This window comes from Chrysochloris asiatica, unplaced genomic scaffold (genome assembly GCF_000296735.1).
Source record: "Chrysochloris asiatica unplaced genomic scaffold, ChrAsi1.0 scaffold00111, whole genome shotgun sequence".
NCBI lineage: Eukaryota > Metazoa > Chordata > Mammalia > Afrosoricida > Chrysochloridae > Chrysochloris > Chrysochloris asiatica.
The window spans coordinates 4,690,823-4,709,580 of NW_006408629.1; the positions used below are offsets into that span (position 1 = coordinate 4,690,823).

Here is an 18,758-nt window from a genome sequence, read left to right on the forward strand (position 1 = left end):
GTATTATCTGCAAGTGTAGGTGTTCTTGTACATATGCCCTCTCCTTTTATCAGCTGAACGCTTCACTCTCCACATTGTAGGGCTTAGCTCGCCACTTCATTGCTGGTTTTCCCTCACTTCCCCTTATCGATGATGAGCATGGTCACCAATCAGAGTGTGTATTCCCATTGAGTCTTATTCTTGGAAGGATTTGCACTGAGGGAACCCGACAAGTAACCTTTCTTGATCAAGCCAAAATATGACATCAAATATTGAGAAAGACTTAGATTTTTAAGACAAAAAGAGAAGAAAGCATTTCCATAGTTTATTTGTTGCTTTCATGTTTATATGAACATTTTAATACATTTTTTCTCAGACTGAACTATAACCATTTTAAAAGAAAGAAAACAATTTATACTATCATAACTATTAATTTCACAGTAGGGCCTTCATAAATATTATAAAGAATTCACCATTAAAGTTGCCTAAGTCTGAAGCATTTTTTGAGAAAGAATTTTTAAATAATACTTTGACATAAGACTACTCAGGTTACTGATTTCTTCCTTAGTGATATTTTATAGCTTTTTTCTGTCAAGGACTTTGCTGATTTCATCTAAATGGTTGACTTTATTTGCATAGTTATTAATAATATTCCCTTGTTGTTGTGTTGTTGTTAGGTGCCATCGAGTCAGTACCAACTCATAGCAACCTTATGCACAGCAGAACCAAACACTGCCCATTCCTGGACCAACCTCACTACTGTTGCCACGCTTGAGTCCAACAGTGCTGCCACTTGGCCAATCCATCTCGTTGGGAGTCTACTTCTTTTACTATCCAACAATGGAATCCTGGTGTGGTGCTATAGGTTAATGTGCCAGACTGCAAAGCTGTTTGGACTGAAAGGGTGGTGATTCACGCTCACCAGCTGCTCCTTGGAAAACATATACAGGGTTGCTATGGGTCGAATCGACAACAACATCCAACAATACCACCACTTGGCTGTCAGTTTGTAGTACCGTGGTGGCTTGTGTGTAGCTGTGATGCTGGAATCTATGCCACAAGTATTTAAAATACCAGTAGAGTAGCCCATGGTGGACAGGGTTTGGCAAAGTTTCCAGACTAATACAAACAAGAAAGAAGGAGAGGTAAATGCCTTTTGAATGTTAAGCCACTCAAAATCTTATGAAAAGCAGTGGAACAATGTTAGTTATAGTGCAAAATATGAACCCCACAAGTTGGAGGGCACTCAAAATACTTTGAGGGGTAGAGTTAACCATGATAATATGAACAAAGTACAACATTCAGGACCTTCATTTGCTGATGGGGCAAAATACAAAATAAGGAGAAATGACAGCTAGTATCCATCAATAATCAAAACATGGAATATACAAATCTATGAAAACTAGATGTTGTCAAAGATAAGATCAATGTCCTAGGCATTAGTGAGATGAAATGGACTGGCATTGGCAATTTTGAATCCAACAATAACATGGTTTACTATGCCAGGAACTACAAATCAAACACCAAAACAATATTGCAAGATCTATTTTGAAATATAACACTACCTGTGATAAGATAATATCCATATACCTAAAAGCAAGAATAATTGATACCATTATTACTCAAATTTAGGCACCAATTACCAAAGCCAGAGATGTTGAAATTGAAGAATTCTACCAACTTCCTCAGTCTGAAATTGATCAAACATGCAATCAGATGTATTGATAATTGCTAGTGATTAGAATGCAAAGGATGGAAACAAAATTGAAGAGCAAGTTGTTGGAATATACGGTCTTGTGACAGAAAAGATGATGGAGGTCACATGATAGAATTTTGAAACATCAATGATTTATTCATTTCAAACACCTTTTTAAATAGCATAAAAGACATGGACTTTGCTAGACAGAATGCATAGAAAACAAACTGACTACATGTGTGTGAAGAGATGGTGAAAAAGTTCATTATCATCTGCCAAAACAAGGCCAGGGGATGAATGTGGAACAAACCATGAATTGTATGCATGTTCAAGCTGAACCTGAAGAAAATTAAAAAGAATCTATGAGAGACAAAGTATGTCCTTGAACATATCCCAACTAAATTTAGAGACCATCTCAAGAAAAGATTTGATTCGCTAGACACTAATGACCAAAAAGCTATGGAATGACATTTTAAGAACATCATACAAGAAGAAAGGAAAAGGTCATTAAAAAGATATAAAAGATAGAAAACAAAGTGTATGCCAGAAAAAATTCTGAAACACGCTCTCCAGCATAGAGTGCGAAAGTAAATGTAAGAAATGAGGACGTAAAACAGCTGAACAGAAAATTTCAAAGGGCAGATCAAGAACACGAAGTAAAATCTTACAATAAAATGTGCCAAGATCTGGAATGAAACATCCAAAGTGGAAGAACACACTCAGATTTCTCAAGATGAAAAAATGAAGAAAAAATTCAAACCTCAACTTGAAATATTGAAGGATTTCATGGACAAAGTATTAAATGATGCAGAAAGCATAAAAAAAAAAAAAAAAAGGGGGGAGGAAGAGGAGAATAACTGTACCAAAAAGAAACGGTCAATGTTCAGTCATTTCAAGAGATAGCATACGATCAAGGCAGTCGTTCTAACAAAACAAAGAAACACTGAATAGTTTAAAATTAGGAAAGATGTATGACATGATTCTATCATTTCACCATACAAATTTAATCTGTATCATGAGCAAACAATACAAGAAACTGGATTATATGAAGACCATGGCATCAGGATTAGAGGAAGACTCTTTAACAAACTGCCATATGCAAATGATACAACCTTGCTTGCTGAAAGTGAAGAGGACTTAAAACATTTACTGATGAAGATAAGAATATAGTCTCCAATAAGGATTGTACCTCAATGTAAAGAAAATAAAAATCAATAAATAAAATCATGATAAATGGAGAAAAGATTGAAGCAGTGGTCAAGAAACCAAAGGACCTATTGTATTAAGTAAATCTGCTGGACAAGTCCTCTTTAAAGTGTTCAAGAGCAACCATATCAGTTTGAGGACTACAGTGCACCTGAACAAAGCCATGGTATTTTCAATATGCATGTGAAAATTGGGCAATGAAAAAAGAAGACTGTAGAAGAATTAATGCATTTGAGTTATTGTGTTGGAGAAAAATATTAAAAATACTATGAATCGACAGAAGAACAAACAAGTTTTTGAAGTACTGCAAGAATGCTTCTTAGAAGCCAGTATGGTGAGACTTCCTCTATTATACTTCAAATATATTATCAGGAGGAATCAGTCCCTGAAGAAGGGCATTATGCTTGGTAAAGTCAACAAGAGGAACAACCCTAATGAGATGAATTGACACATTGGCAGTAGCAATGGGCTCAAGTGTAACAACAATTATGAATATGGATCATGACCATGCAATGTTTCATGCTGTTGTGCACAGGGTCATTATGAGTCTGAGCTGACTCAAAAGAACATAACAAAAACAATACAATAACATCCTTTTAATGTCTATAAGGTAGTAATGACATTCCTTCTCTTATTCCTAAAGAAATTCTGTATTCTCTGTGTATTCTCTGCCCTTCTCTTGCTTCATTTTTGACTGGCAAATGGTCTAAAATATGTTCTATTTGGATAAATGTTTCCAGAATACTTGAAAGAAGTTCTATTCTAGTAATGCCCAGTAGAATATTCTATAAACAGCAGTTTTGCAATGTTGGTTAATAGTTGTGTTTGCATCTCACATATTTTTGTAAATTTTTTTGTCTACTTGTTCTGTAAATTATTCAAATACAAACTTAAATCTGACTCAGATTGTACATTTCGCTGGTTCTCCTTTTTCTTGTGGATTTTGAAGATCTGTTATTAGATACATAAACTTTTAGATGTACAATGTAATAATACTCATCTGTGTATACTGTTCCATTTATTCGTCTTTCCTATCCCTTACTGTCTTCCGACCATTATTCCTGGGCAAATACTGCCTTTTTGATCCAGTAAAATTGATTACTCTTCACCTCATAAGCCTGTCTATCATTTGGCTGAAAGTTGAAACACAGGGACGAGTTCAATTCCAGGTTTGAAGGATGTCTAAGGGTCATAGTCTTGGGGGCACCACAACTATCAGACTGGTAATCCTGGTCCTTTTTTGGTTATGACTTTTAGTTTTGTTCCAAATTTTTCCCCTACTGTGAGCACTATCTGAGTAGTCAAGGAGCACTAATGACACTGTAGGATGAGCACAGTACTACTATCCACAGGGTCAGCAGTTCAGATCCACCAAACGCTGTACTGGAGAGAAAAAGAGACTTTCTGCTCCCATACAGATTTATATGCTCAGAAAGGCTCTAAAGGGTAACTATGACTCAGAACAGACTCTACAACAGATAACAAAACAACAACAATAAAAAAGAGATGTTTCAATGATGTCTTCTTGAAGAATTGGGGCAATTGTCATAATGAAATAACCATCTTTATCCTAAGAAATATTTGTTTTAAAACTCAATTTTCTCAGATATTAATATTGCTGCTGCGCAAGATTCATGGTGTGATAATACTGTAGAATAAACACTGGACCACAAGGTCAGTTTGAACCACAAGGTCAGTAGTTCAAACCCACCAGCCACTCCTTGGCAACCCAATACAGGGTCACTATGAATAGGACCCAACTCGACAGCACCTAACAACAACATCATGGTATAAGGAACCCTGGTAGTTTAGTTTGATTATGAGCTGAGTCAATATCAGCAGGTTGAATCTACCAGTCTCTCCGCATCAGAAAGATGAGACTTCCTGCATCTGGAAAGATTTACAATCTTAAAAACACTATACAGGGTCGCTATGAGTCGGAACCAACTCAGTGGCACACCACAACAACCATTATAGCAGAGCAAAACAGAACAACTGTGGTAGTCTGCTTCTATAAAGCTTATAGTCTTGGAGACCCTATGAGGCACTTCGATTCTGCCCTTGAGTGTTGCTAGGAGTTGTGGCTTACTTGACAGCAAAGGATGCGTCTGGTGGTAGGGTTTTTTTAATTTAGCATATATTTTTCTTTTTATCCCACCTGTGTCTTTATATTTAACTGAGTTCTTAGAGATAGAATATGGTTGATCCTTTCTTTTTTATCCTAAATAACAATCTCAGCCTTTCAACTGGGGTTTTAAAACCATTTGCATTTACAGTGTTTATCAGTATGGTTTAATTTAAGTCTACCATCTTGCTATTTGTTACAATGGTTTTACATTATATGCTCTGTGACTATGAACTTGGAATTACACATAATTGTTTGACCAAGACCACAATCTTCTAAGTGATGGATCTATTTACTATCAGTAAAAATAGCTTGCAGGGATTGGCTTGTTTACTAGTAGCCTAGTGTAGTGGTTACGAATCGGGCTACTAGGCTTTCTGTTCCCATAAAGATTTACGCCTCGGACACCCTGTATGGGATCACTATGAGTTGGAACTGATTCCACGACACACAACAACAACAACGAAGGAGCATCTAACTACCTAACAGGATTGAGTAGTCTCTGGTCCACCCAGGAAATGAGCCAGTTTATGCTCCTGCTGTCAGAGTCTTCTCACATAAAAGGGTCAATCTCACAAAGGCTCATGGGGACCTCATGATCATCAAGACATGAACACAGTATCAGACATGCACCATGGTGTGCCGGCTGAGGGAAGTAAGAATGGGCAAGGGTAATTTTAGAAAGGGTAAGCAGTGTTGTTATTAAATGCCACCAAGTCAGGTTCTGACTCATAGCAACACTGTATAGGGTGTCCAAAGAGTGGCTGGAGAGTTTGAACCACCAACCTTGCAATTCAAAATGACCTTGTGGTCTAGTGATTATCCTATAGTGCCATACTAGGACTCCTTTGAAGTTTAGGCAGGTTTACCTCCTAAAAAGTTCCTGTCATTTACAGTAATCAGTTCCAATCATTTACAATTTCCTTTTCATAAATAAAAATCATGGCTTCAACTTTGCTAACACTAATGTACTACTTGAACATTTAAGATGAATGTAGCACGCCTTGAGGGGATGATTACATTGGGTGAAGTCCTCATTCCTAGTAGTATTTCAGCTCTTAGAATTATGTTGTTGTTATTGTTGCTAACTACTGTCAAGTCGGTTCCGGCACATAGCAACCCTGTATAGGGTTTCCAAGGACCGACTGGTGATCTTGAACTCTCTAAATGTGCAACATGTTGTTGCTGTTAGGCGCCATCGAGTAGGTTCTGATTTATAGCAACCCTACAACTTAATGTAAGAAAACAAAAATCCTCACAACTGGGCAAATAAATGATAAATGCAGAAAAGACTGAAGATGTCAGGAATTTCATTTTACTTGGATCTACAATCAATACTCATGAAATCAGCAGTCAAGAAAGCAAACAATAAATTACACTGGACAAACCTGCTGCGAAAGACCTCTTTAAAATGTTAAAGAGCAAAGACGTAATTTTGAATACTAAGGTATGCCTGACCCAAGCCATGGTGTTTTGAATCACCTCATGAGCATGTGACAGTTAGACAGCGTATAAGAAAGAGCACAGAAGAAGTAATGCAGTTGAATTATGATGATGGCAAAGAATAGTGAATACACCATGGTGGTGGTGGTGGTTACGTGCTGTCGAGGCACTTCTGACATATAGTGACCCTGTAATAAAGTTTCCAAGGCTGCAAATCTTTACAGAAGCGGGAAGTCTCATCTTTCTCATTAGGAACAGCTGGTGGATTCGAACTGCTTACCTTGTGGTAAGCAGCCCAACATGTAACCCACAACACTACCAGAACTCAATGAATACACTCAAAAGTGCCAAAAGAATAAACAAATTTATCTTGGAAGAAGTAGAGACTGATAGCAGTCCAGTGCTTATCCTACAGTGCCACATTAGGAATCCATGGAATGTTGAGATAAAAAATATTATGTTTCACCCATCTAACTTATTTTCGCAATATTGTATAGAATTGTATTCCCATTTTACATTGAAGTCTCGCAAACATTACTTTCTTAAAGTCATTAAAAATAAATAACAGAACCAGAACTAAGAACCAAGTTGACTTGATTGCAAAGAATTTTGCTGCTGTCAAAATACTAGATGTATAAAAATCACAATATATGAATATAAAGTCATACAGAGATAATCAAATATATACAAGTATTTGAGTAACAAAATAATGATAACTAGTATTTTTTCAAACACCTGTATGGTGGTGGTGGTTATGTGCCATAGAGTCAGTTCCAGCTCATAGAAACCCAGTATAGGGTTTCTGAGGCTGAAAATCTCTCTTTTTGTTTTTTAAGTTTTTATTGTGAGTTGAGTGAAAGTTTACAGAGCAGATCATCAGTTTTACATTCAACAAATCATACACCTTGTTTCATTACAATGACTATAATCCCCTCCATGTACCATCAGTTAACTGTATTTCTCTCTATTCACCTTTATATATATATATAAACACTCAGGCATATATAATAATTTACACCACCAAAGGACACATTCGGCAAATCTGCCTCCCTCTCTCCCATCTCTGCCCTATATATATATTGTTCTCCCACAGAATCACTGTTAGTTTCGAACTGCTGACCGTGAGATTACCACCCCAACTTGTTACCACAACTCTACAAGAGCTCCTTAAATGCCTATATACTACCATTGAAATGTAACTGGCATATACTTAAAAATATATATTTCAACATTTTTTAGTAATTCTTTACTATTTTACAGAACATATTATTAATCCCCTCTGTTTTTCTGTCAGTTTGACAGATGCATTTTTGTTGCATTCATCATTAAAAAGAGCATTTCAAGATCTATCTTGAAGTACAGTGTTGTCTGTGATAGGATAGTATCTATATGGCTGCAAGGAAGAACAGCTATTATCACCATTATTTAAACTTACACACCAACCACTAAAGCCAGTGATGATGAAACTGAAGAATTCTACCAATAGTAGAATTGGAATACAAAAACAGGAAACAAATAGAAAGGATCAGTAGTTTGAAAATATGGCCTGGGTGACAGAAGTGATGCTGGAAATCACATGATATAATTTTGCAAGGACAACGTGTTCATTGCAAATACATTTTTTAAACAACATAAAAGGCAAGTATCACATGAACCTCACCAGATGGAATAAATAGGAATAAAACTGACTACATATATGGGTAAAGAAGCTCAGTGTCATCAGCCAAAACAAGGCCAGAGGTCAACTATGGAACAGTCCATCAATTGCTCATGTGCAATTAAGTATTAAGTTCAAACCTACCAGCTACTCCTCAGAAACCCTATACAGGGTTTCTATGAGTCAGAACCAACTCAAGGGCACTTTACAACAATAACAAATTTTGGTATCAAGTTAACTAAGATAACTAAGACAAATTTTGGTACCAAGAGAGTGAGGTGCTTGGCAGATCTTCTCAAAGGACACAGGACAATCATGGGAGTTTATTGGGAAGAAATTTTAAGAAAATGGAAAACTGAAGTGTCAGAAAAAGGCTAGGAAAGTTGTAATGAGAACTTTTGTTCCATCATGACAATGCATTTGCACATTCCTTAAGGACAGCAAAGGCTGTCCCATGAAAATTTCAATGGCAAGCCTTATCCTATCCACCCTAATGTCATGAATTTGCATATCACATTCAGAGGTCTTTTTGTTCCCCAAACTTAAACATCACTACAGACAAACATGATTTGAGTCCCTCAAGAATGCCAAAACTAAGATTTTGGCATGTAAATACAAGAGCACAGAATTCTTCAGGAAGAGTTTGATAGAAAAAAAGCCTTCAAGTGTATAGACACAGATTGACAAACAATAACTTCACACTTCAATATTTTTTTTAAATAAAGGTTTCTAGGATTTTGCAGCAGTACATTTTGTCATACACTCATATTTGTGTGTGTCTCTATGAAGAGGCTTCACAAAGATCATGGACATTTTTCATTATCTATCCATTCCAATTTTTCATGAACTTTCTGAAGTCCTCTCATGTATGTGTGGCTGTACACACATATACACACACATGAATACACATATGCATACATACATATATAAACACACACAAACTAAAGATTTCTATTTTGAAATTATCCTTTAACACCACTCTGCCATCTCTTTAAACAAGCATTCTCTCTAACTTCTAAGAAGTTATCCAAACTTATTAAAAGCTGCCTTTTTCAAGTTACAGATGTATAGCATAAAAGATCATTCATATTAGCAAAAGCCTTTGTTTCACGATAAAAATGTAACTATTTGAGTGTAAAGAATATTCTTTTCTGTAGTTATAGCACTGTATTCTAAAATCAAACTAACATCTCAGTTTATTTTACTTGTACAATAAGTTTAATTTACATAGAGATGATAGGGAATTTCAGGAGCAAGTCTTAAAAACAATTTCAGCTGAATGACTGCAATAATAATGTCCTTAAGAGAGGAATAAACATAAACCAAACTGGCAGTTGTGAAACATATATAGCAGCTTTCAGTTGAAGAAAAGCTTGATATTCGGTAGGAAAACTCTGAAAAAACAGAAGGAGTTTTAGTTTAGACTGCTGGATGAAGCAAAACTCTTTCTTTAAAACTTCGATCTACAGAACTTGACTAGAAGAACAAAGAGGGGGGGGGGAAGCGTAATCCACTCCAGTTTGATGAACTTGACCTATATTTATGGATGCAGAAGCTAAAAGATGGAACAAATCTTTACAGCAAGGATCATTCCCACCCTCTCAGTACACAAGGTAGACAGGGATAGGCAACTCAGACATTGGCTACCCAAAGTGTGGGGGCTATAAAGGCAAGAAGTGACTGGCTTACAAGCTTTCAAAAGGGAACCTAGTTCCAGAGGGTGTGGAGGAAGGTAGAATCTCCACTTAGTGGATTCCAAACTGTCTGGTTGGGACTGGTGAAAGGGGATGGAGATAGGACTCTTGTGGTTCAATAGTGATTAACTGCTATCAAGATTCACTGTGAGGGTTAGAAATGTAAAGGTAGATGTTTTGTAACAAAATCAGGGAAGTGGTTGATTTTGCAGTCCAGGAGCAGAGAGAGGTCCCTGCGACCATTAAGGGAGAAGAGTGGAGTACGGGACTCTATCCAGAGGAGCAGAGACGCCAGAGATGGACGCAGAGACAATGACGTGGAGAAATAGAGCAGCAGTCAATTAGTTGAAAAGGAATTTCCTAAGAGGTGTATAGTCTACTTCCAATATATATAACATTCTGGAAAAATACATACATTTATATATATATATGTATGTATGTTGTTGGTATTGTTGTCAGGTACCATCGAGTCGACCCCATGCACAGAACGAAACAATGTCCGATCCTGGGCCAACCTCACTACCGCTGCCACACTTGACGCCATCAATGATGCCACCTGGTTGATCCATCTCGTTGGGGGTCTTCCTCTTTTTCTCTGACCCAGCATGACATCCTTCTCCAGCGACTGTTCTCTCCGGACAATGTGTCCAAAGTAGGAGAGATGAGGCTTAGCCATCTTGGCCTTCAAGGAGCACTCTGGCTGCACTTCTTCCAAAACAGATCTATTGGTTCTTTTGGCAGCCCATGGCACTTTTAGTATTCTCCTCCAACACCACAATTCAAAGGCATCAATTCTTCTACGATCTTCCTTATTCACTGTCCAGCTTTCGCATCCACATGAAGTTATCGAAAATACCAATATATATATATACACACACATATGTATGCACACATATACATTTATATATATATATAAACACACACACACATATGTATGCACACATATACATTTGTTGTTGTTGTTGTTGTTAGGTACCATCGAGTCAGTACCAACTCATAGTGACCCTATGCACAAAGGAACGAAACACTACCCAATTCTGGGCCAACCTCACAACTGTTGCCACACTTGAACCCACTGATGCTGCCACTTGTCCAATCCATCTCGCTGAGGGGGTCTTCCTCTTTTTTTCTGACCCTACACCCTACCAAACATGATATCCTTATCCAGCGACTGGACCTTCATGACAATATGTCCAAAGTATGAGAGATGAAGTTTGGCCATCCTGGCCTCCAAGGAGCACTCTGGCTGCATTTCTTCCAACAGAAATCTGTTGGTTCTTTTGGAAGCCCATGACACTAAACACATGTTTCTTTACGTATTTTATTAAGACTTAATATGACAAAGAATGAAAAATAATTGTGGCTTTAAAAAGACATTGCACTGAATGAGAAATATTCTCAATTCTTCCTCTAATAGGACAATTTGTGATACATAATGTTCATAAAACCTAATCCTTTATCAAGTAAAAAGAGTCAGCTTATTAGCTCAAATATCAACTTTTTGTAAGGAAGAACGTGAAACAATACTGACAGAGTAGAAGATGCAACTTTTTAAAAACATTTTTTAAAAAATTAAATTGGTCATAATTTAATATAACACAAACTCACTACAAAATATTAAGTCCATTGAAATGATACATTTGCATGAAAACATAAAATTTTTAAATTGAGAATGCATTTTTAAAAAATCAAATAAGGCAAACCTCTTTTTTGAAATATCTATTTTTGTGAATAGAGTACAGGCTATCCCTGGGTTATGAACAAGATCTGTTTATAGGGCTCAAAATCTTTCAATGATTTAAAAACTCACATGCAGCAAGTGAAGTTGATTGTAAAGATTTGCAAATGGGGGGGGGTTGGCTCAATCATTTTATAGTTAGGGCAAATCTATATAACATTAAGGGGCATGCACAAGTTGTCCATAAATCAGACGTTTGTAACCAAACTTAATGTATTTGATATTGGAACTTGGCTATGTTAACAGAGTGTATGAACATACCTCTCCTAGAGCTTCATATCTTTTCTGGTTCCATCTGTGCAAGTCTTCTCGGTAGTTAAACACAAATGGTTCCCCAGTTTTTATGTGTCTTAACTGTCCCTCTAGAAGAAAAACAAGCAATATTGTGATTTTGAGAGTATATTTATAATAATATTGAAAGTACAGCAAATAATGACTGATAAAAGTTTAAAATAATTCAAAAACTCCATTTTTTCACATTAGATTTTATTTCCTAAATGTCAATATAACACCAACATACAAATAGTATAAAAGGAGGACCTCCCAGCACTCAAAAGCTATATTTCTTAATCTTCATCTATCTAACACAAATTAAAAATATTTGAGGTCCTTCTACATATAAGTGTCTACTGCCATAGGCTTGGTTCCAGTCCTCAAAAAACACAGAAGTTACCTGAGGAGGTAAAGTGCAAATATTTAGAAGCCTGAGCAACTTTCTAGGAGGTTAAACAAGAATGAAAGACAAGGGTAAATATAAAAGAACTACTACACAATTCTAGAAACCTCCATTCAACAAAAATATCAAAATGTAAAGCTATTGTTTCTCAATACATCTTCCATCTAGGTCCATACACTTCTGAAGGCAGTGTCCCCTAAAAAGTCTGTATTCTTTGATTTATACAGAAAACCAAAGTTTTGGTACCCTACAGAGACTCAAATCATGTTACCTTTCAGTGTTTTTTAAATTTGGGAACAAAAATAAGTCTGAAGAGACAAGATCAGTATTGTAGGGTAGATCGGGAAAGGTCTGAAAATGAAATTTTCATAAGACAGCCCTTTACCCTTGAAGAATGAGCAAGAACATTGTCATGACGGAAAATAAATTCCTTCATGCAAGTTTCCTAGTCTTTTTCTCACCAAAGCAGTTTTTTATTTTCTTAAAATTTCTTCATAATAAGTATCTGTGTTATCTTATATCCTTCGCGAAAATCAAAATGATCCCTTTAAATCTAAAGAAACAGTAGCCATAAACTTATGAGACAATCTCTCTGCATTGAATCTAATAGGCCCAGCAAAACCACTAAGATCACATGGGGAGCTGGAGCGGCTGGGGACTCTGGACTCAGGGAGGGAGAGAGGCTGTGTACTGGCGGCCTGGGTGGGTAAGTTTGCAGAGTGTACCCTCTGGTTGTTTGAATGGTTATATATTCCTGAGTGCTTCAGGTACATAAACACACACACACACAGAGGGAATGGAAGCAAATGCTGTTGAATGATGATGTATGGAAGAGACTGTAATCATTGAAATGAAATTAATTATTTTAGGATGAATGTAAAGCTGACGTTCTCCCATGTAAACTATCACTCAATTCACAATGAAAACTTTAAAAAACAAACTCAGAATTCACTGCTTAGATTGGACTTTTTTTTTTTTTTTAAGACACCTCTAAGGTAAGTGTAATACTGAGAAAACTCTGCAGTCAACCAATCACACAGATGCTTAAACATATTTTGTTTGAAATAAACCCACACGTGTATGAACTGCAACTTCAGTAGAAATACTTTTTGGCTTACCCTTGTTGTCAGTAATCTAAAAAAACTGCAATAGGCAACTCATATAAACAATAAAATCTAGAAGATGTTTGGGAAAATTAAGGATTCTGGTGTGGCGCTGTGGGTTAATGCACCAGACTGCAAAGCCGATTGAACTGCAAGGTTGGCAGTTCAAGCTCACCAACTAACTGCTCCTTGGAAACCCTATACAGCATCGCTATGGGTCGGAACAACTCAACGACACTTCACAACAACAACATGGATTAAATGAGTTCAGAAGATTTCAGTGAGATTTCTCAACTATTGTTGTTGTTTTTAGGTGCCTTCAAGTCTGTTAGGACTCATAGTGACTTTATGCACAACAGAACAAAACACTGCCTGGTCCTGTACCATCCTCACAACTGTTATTAAGCCCAATGTTTCTTGCCACTGAGTCAATCCATCTCATTGGGGATCATCCTTTTTTTCTCTTACCCTCCACTTTATGAAGCACAATGCCCTTCACCAGGAACTGGTCGCTCCTGACACTTCCTGAAAGTATGAAAGACCAAGTCTTGCCACCCTAGCTTGTGAGGAACATTCTGGCTGCATTTCTTCCAGATTTGTTTGTTCTCTTGGCAGTCAATGGTACTTTCCACATTTTTCTCCAAAGCATAGATTCTTCTACAGTCCTCCTTATTCATTGTCCAACTTTCACATTCATATGAGGCAAGTGGAAGATGCCTTAGTCTTCAAATTGACATCTGCGCTTTAAGGAAAAAGACCAAGGTCTTTTGGATAAGATATGACTAATGCAATACATTGTTTGATTTCTTGACGGATGCTTCCATAAGTGTTGAGTGTGGATACAAGTAAAATGATGTCTTTGACAATTTCTATCTTTTCTCCATTTATATGATGTTATTTATTGGTCCAGTTGTGAAGATTTTCATTTCCCTTTACATTGAGATAGAATCCATAGTGAAGGCTATCATGTTTGACTGTCATCACTAACTGCTCAAGCCCTATTCACTTCCAGCAAGATAGACTGTGCCATATGCATATTGAAGGTTGTTCATGAGTCTTCCTCCAATTCTGATGTCACATTCTTCCTCACACAATCCAGCTTTTTCAATCACTAGCTCAGCATACAGACAGAATAAGTTAAGGTAAAAGTATACAACCCTGACACACACCCTTTCTGATTTTGTACCATTCAGTATCCTCATGAGCCAAATTATGTGTTCTGGAATTCCTATGCTTTGCAATATTATCCACAGTTTGTGGTGACCCACACAGTCAAATGTCTTTTTGCTGTCAATAAAGAAAAACTACACACATTTCTGGTATTCTCCACATTCACCCAAGATCCATCTGATATCAACAGTGATATCCCTCATTCCATATCCAATTCGTAATCTAGATGAAATCCTGGTAGCTCCCTATCAAGGTATTGTGCAAGCATTTTGAATTATCTTGAGTAAAATTTTACTTGCATGCACTATTAATGATATTGTTCAATTTCTACATTCCATGGTCACCTTTCCTTGGAATGGGAACAAAACTGGATCTCTTCCAGTTTGTTGGCTAGGTAATTGTCTTCCAAATTTCTTGGCATAGACCACTGAGTGCTTCCAATGCAGCATCAATTGTTAAAACATTCCAAATGGTATTCCATCAATTCCTTGAACCTTCGTTTTCAGTGTCTTCAGTGCAGCTTGGACTTCTTCCTTCAGTAGCATCAGTTCTTGATTAAAGCTTCTTAAAATGGCTGAATGTCTACCAATTATTTTTGCTACTGTGTATTCCTTCCATTTCTCAACTAGTCCTTAAGATAAGGCTTTCAAATAGAAACTGCAGTAGTGACCTAACACGCAGTCTTCTGACTGTCTAATGAGACTCACTTCAAATCAGAGATCTTTCCTAACAAGACACTGTTATTGTTAAATTCTGTCAAGTCGGTTCTGACTCATAGTGACATGTTATAGGGTTTCCAAGGAGTGGCTGGTGAGTTTGAATCACCTACCTTGTGGTTCAAACTAAAATTGTATCTCACAGCACCACACAAAGACTAAACTTTACAATTATCTCAATGGTACAAAAGTCACAGAGAAAGTAGAGAGAGGGCTGAGACATCCTGGGAGTTTCCCAGGCCCTTCCCTCTTTTCATGGATATATGCTGTCTGGCCCAGCATAAGTAAAATTTCTAACAGAGGTATTCAGATTTACCTCACATATTGGAGAGCATTTTGGTTACAAAATATCTACGTTTTATATGTGAGAGTTAAATTGCTGTTATAGTCTTCAGAGAAACATGTCTTATATGTACATATATTGCAGGATTTTTGTCATAAACAATACTAAAACTGGGCCAATTTGCTCCCACCCAGATAACTTAAGCAAACTTGTGAAAATGAACAGCAAGTTCAAATCAACAGTGAACAATGCAGTTGGACAGAAACAAAGAATTATTAGTCAAACAGTATAATATATGATGGGAAGGCAGGCTGGAATCTAATAGTGGTGGTGGTGATTATGTGCCATGGAGTCAGTTCTGACTCATAGCAACCCCTGAAGAGGGTTTCCAAGACTGTAAATCTTTAAAGGAGCAGAAAGCCTCATCTTTTTCTGGTGGAACAGCTGATAGTTTTGAACTAGCTGGACCTTGAGGTTAGCAGCCTGACTTGTAACCACTCCCCTACCAGAGCTCCTTGCAATCCAATAGTTGCTGTTGTTGTTAAGTACCATCGAGTCAATTCCGACCCATAGAGACCCTACATAGGGTTTCCGAGGAGTAGCTGGTGAGCTTGAACTGCTGACCTTGCAGTTCAAATGGCTTTTCAGTCTGGCACATTAACCCACAGCGCCACACCAGGAATCCAATAGTTGTTGTAATGTGCTGTGGAGTCAGTTCTGACTCATAGCGACCCTGTACAGGGTTTCCGAGGTTGTAAATCTTTACGGGAGCAGAAAGCCTCATCTTTCTCCCGCAGAACAGCTGGTAGTTTCGAACTGCTGACCTTGAGGTTCACAGCCCGATTCATAACCACTACGCTACCAAAGCTTCTTGGAATCCAATAGTAGAAGGTCCTAAATAACAAGCTACTGAGTTTGGATTTTATACTACAGGCAGTGAAGCACAAAAAAGGGGTTGGAAGCAGAGGGACATGATCAATCCTCAAAAAAATAGTAATCTCATTTTTAACCAATGAAAAAGTGAAGGAGAAGAGACGATTGAAAGTACTTAACTGACGCAGGAAATATGTCACATGAGAGTTATGTAATTAAAAACTTTAAAAATAACTCTTTGTAGATACTAAGCTAACACTGACCTTTTAGGAGTGTATTACTGAAGCCCAGTTTCAATTTTTTCAAATTTTCACCTCTTTCAAAGTATATTAATCATTAACTCTGCATTAAAAAAGTGAACTGTTGCTAAAAATAAGACACTTATTAGTATTTTTGCCTAACAGTGTTAATCTATACTCATATCTATGCAAGAAAATCCAAGGTATCTTAAAAAAAATTAACGATAGGTGTGTACAAGGGTGTATATGCATGTGAGGGTATGTGTGTGTGTGTGTGAAAGGGCACATGTACATGTTAAGGGTGTGTGTGTGTGTATACAAGTATGTGCGTGCAAGATATTTACATGAAAGGTCTACAACATGTGCAATGATTTGTACGTAAATGCGTCTTATGAGAAAGGGAAAGAGAAAAGTACACCGCAGTTTTCCTTTTACTTGATTTCATAAATGGTCAAGGAAAATGAAAAGTTAGACTTGAGGTGAAAACTGATGTCTTCTACCTATAACCCACGATACTAAAATACTTCCTACTTCCTATCTGTGTGAAAGAAAGACTCTGCTGATCATTTCGAAAGAACAGAGGCAAGTTAGTATTAGTGCTCATTTGAGCCTGTTAATTAAAACACAAAGAAAAAAATTCTGGCACTGTTACATAATGCACTGAATCGCAAGGTCAGTTTAAATCACAAAGTTAGTGGTTCAAACTCACCAATTGCTCCTCAGAAACCCTATACAGATAGATCACTACGAGTCAGGACAGACTCAATGAGACTTAACAGCAACAACAATGTAAGTAACATAAAATAAGTTTTTTTAAAGACATAAAAATTGGTATCAGGGGAAAAAAGAGTTTCTAATATCTCCACTTTAAGATTCACCAAAATTCTTCTATAGGCAGTCTCCAGGTTACAAACATTCAACTCATGGACAATTTATATACTTGCCTACAAGGAGCTCTGGTAGAGTAGTGGTTACAAATCAGGCTGCAAACCTTAAGGTCAGCGGTTCAAAACTACCAGCTGCTCCGCGGGAGAAAGATGAGGCTTTCTACTCCCGTAAAGATTTACACCCTTGGAAACCCTGTACAGGGTCGCTATGGGTCGGAACCGACTCAATGGCACTTAACAACAACAACATAATGTGATGTAAATATGCCCTCACTTTGAAATAACTGAACCACTCCCTAATTGCAACAAATTATTCATTACAACTGCCTTCACTTGCTGTACCTTTTAAATCATTACAAAGTCTTTGAGCATTTTCATGCATTAAAATAAGGCTAAATAAGAATTGTATGTGCCTGTTCGGACTCACCTACCTAATCCATCTAAAGTCTTAAAGGCACAATTAGAAACAGATCTCATTCATAATCCAGGAATGCCTGTACAGGGGAACTATAAATTCCAACATCTACAACTGATTTTTTAAAGGGATAACCACTAGCATACAATGACAGATTACCAATTCAGTTGATGCAGAGCAACAAAAAGAAAACTACAGCTGATATGCTACCTAGTCTGCAATAATATCACCCTTCAAGTGTAATTGTTTGTGTTGTTAAGTGCCCTGGAGTCAGTGCCAACTCATAGAAATGCTGTATAGGGTTTCCAAGGAGCGACTGGTGGGTTTGAGCTGCTGACCTTATGGTTTACAGCCTAGTGCTTATTCAAGAATAATCGTACGTTATTAATCCAATGAATCAAAGTTCTTTGTTCCAGAAACATCCTTGCAAACTGTGATAGTCTTCCAAATCCCAAAGACAGTACAAACTTGTTTTATTCAGAACTTGAGCTAGCTGGCTGTGTGCCAACATGTCATATCCAACTCACAGTGAACTTGTATAGGGTTTCTGTGGCTGTAATCTTTACAGGAACAGAAAGCCTCAATTTTCTCTTACAGAGTGCCTGGTGTACCCAAACTGCTGAGTTTGTGGTTAGCAACCAAACGCATAAACCACAATGCCACCAGGGTTCCTGATTCAGAATTTTAGAACTTAATGAATTTTAAAACAAGATGTTGCCTTGAAAATAAAAAGGTCTTATACTTTATAAGGAGCTCTGGTAGCGTAGTGGTTACGAATCGGGCTGCGAACCTTAAAGTCAGCGGTTCGAAACTACCAGCTGCTCCGCGGGAGAAAGATGAGGCTTTCTACTCCCGTAA

General features: G+C 37.2%; 1 protein-coding gene across 1 annotated transcript in view; it reads right to left on the reverse strand.

Moving 5' to 3' along the window:
• The window catches only part of FAM172A (family with sequence similarity 172, member A), a 623,240-nt gene that overhangs the window by 585,632 nt on the left and 18,850 nt on the right, over window positions 1-18,758 (reverse strand). The window contains exon 2 of the mRNA XM_006867893.1: window positions 11,800-11,900. Coding sequence (XP_006867955.1) covers window positions 11,800-11,900 — 101 coding nt within the window. The remainder of the gene's footprint in view (window positions 1-11,799; window positions 11,901-18,758) is intronic.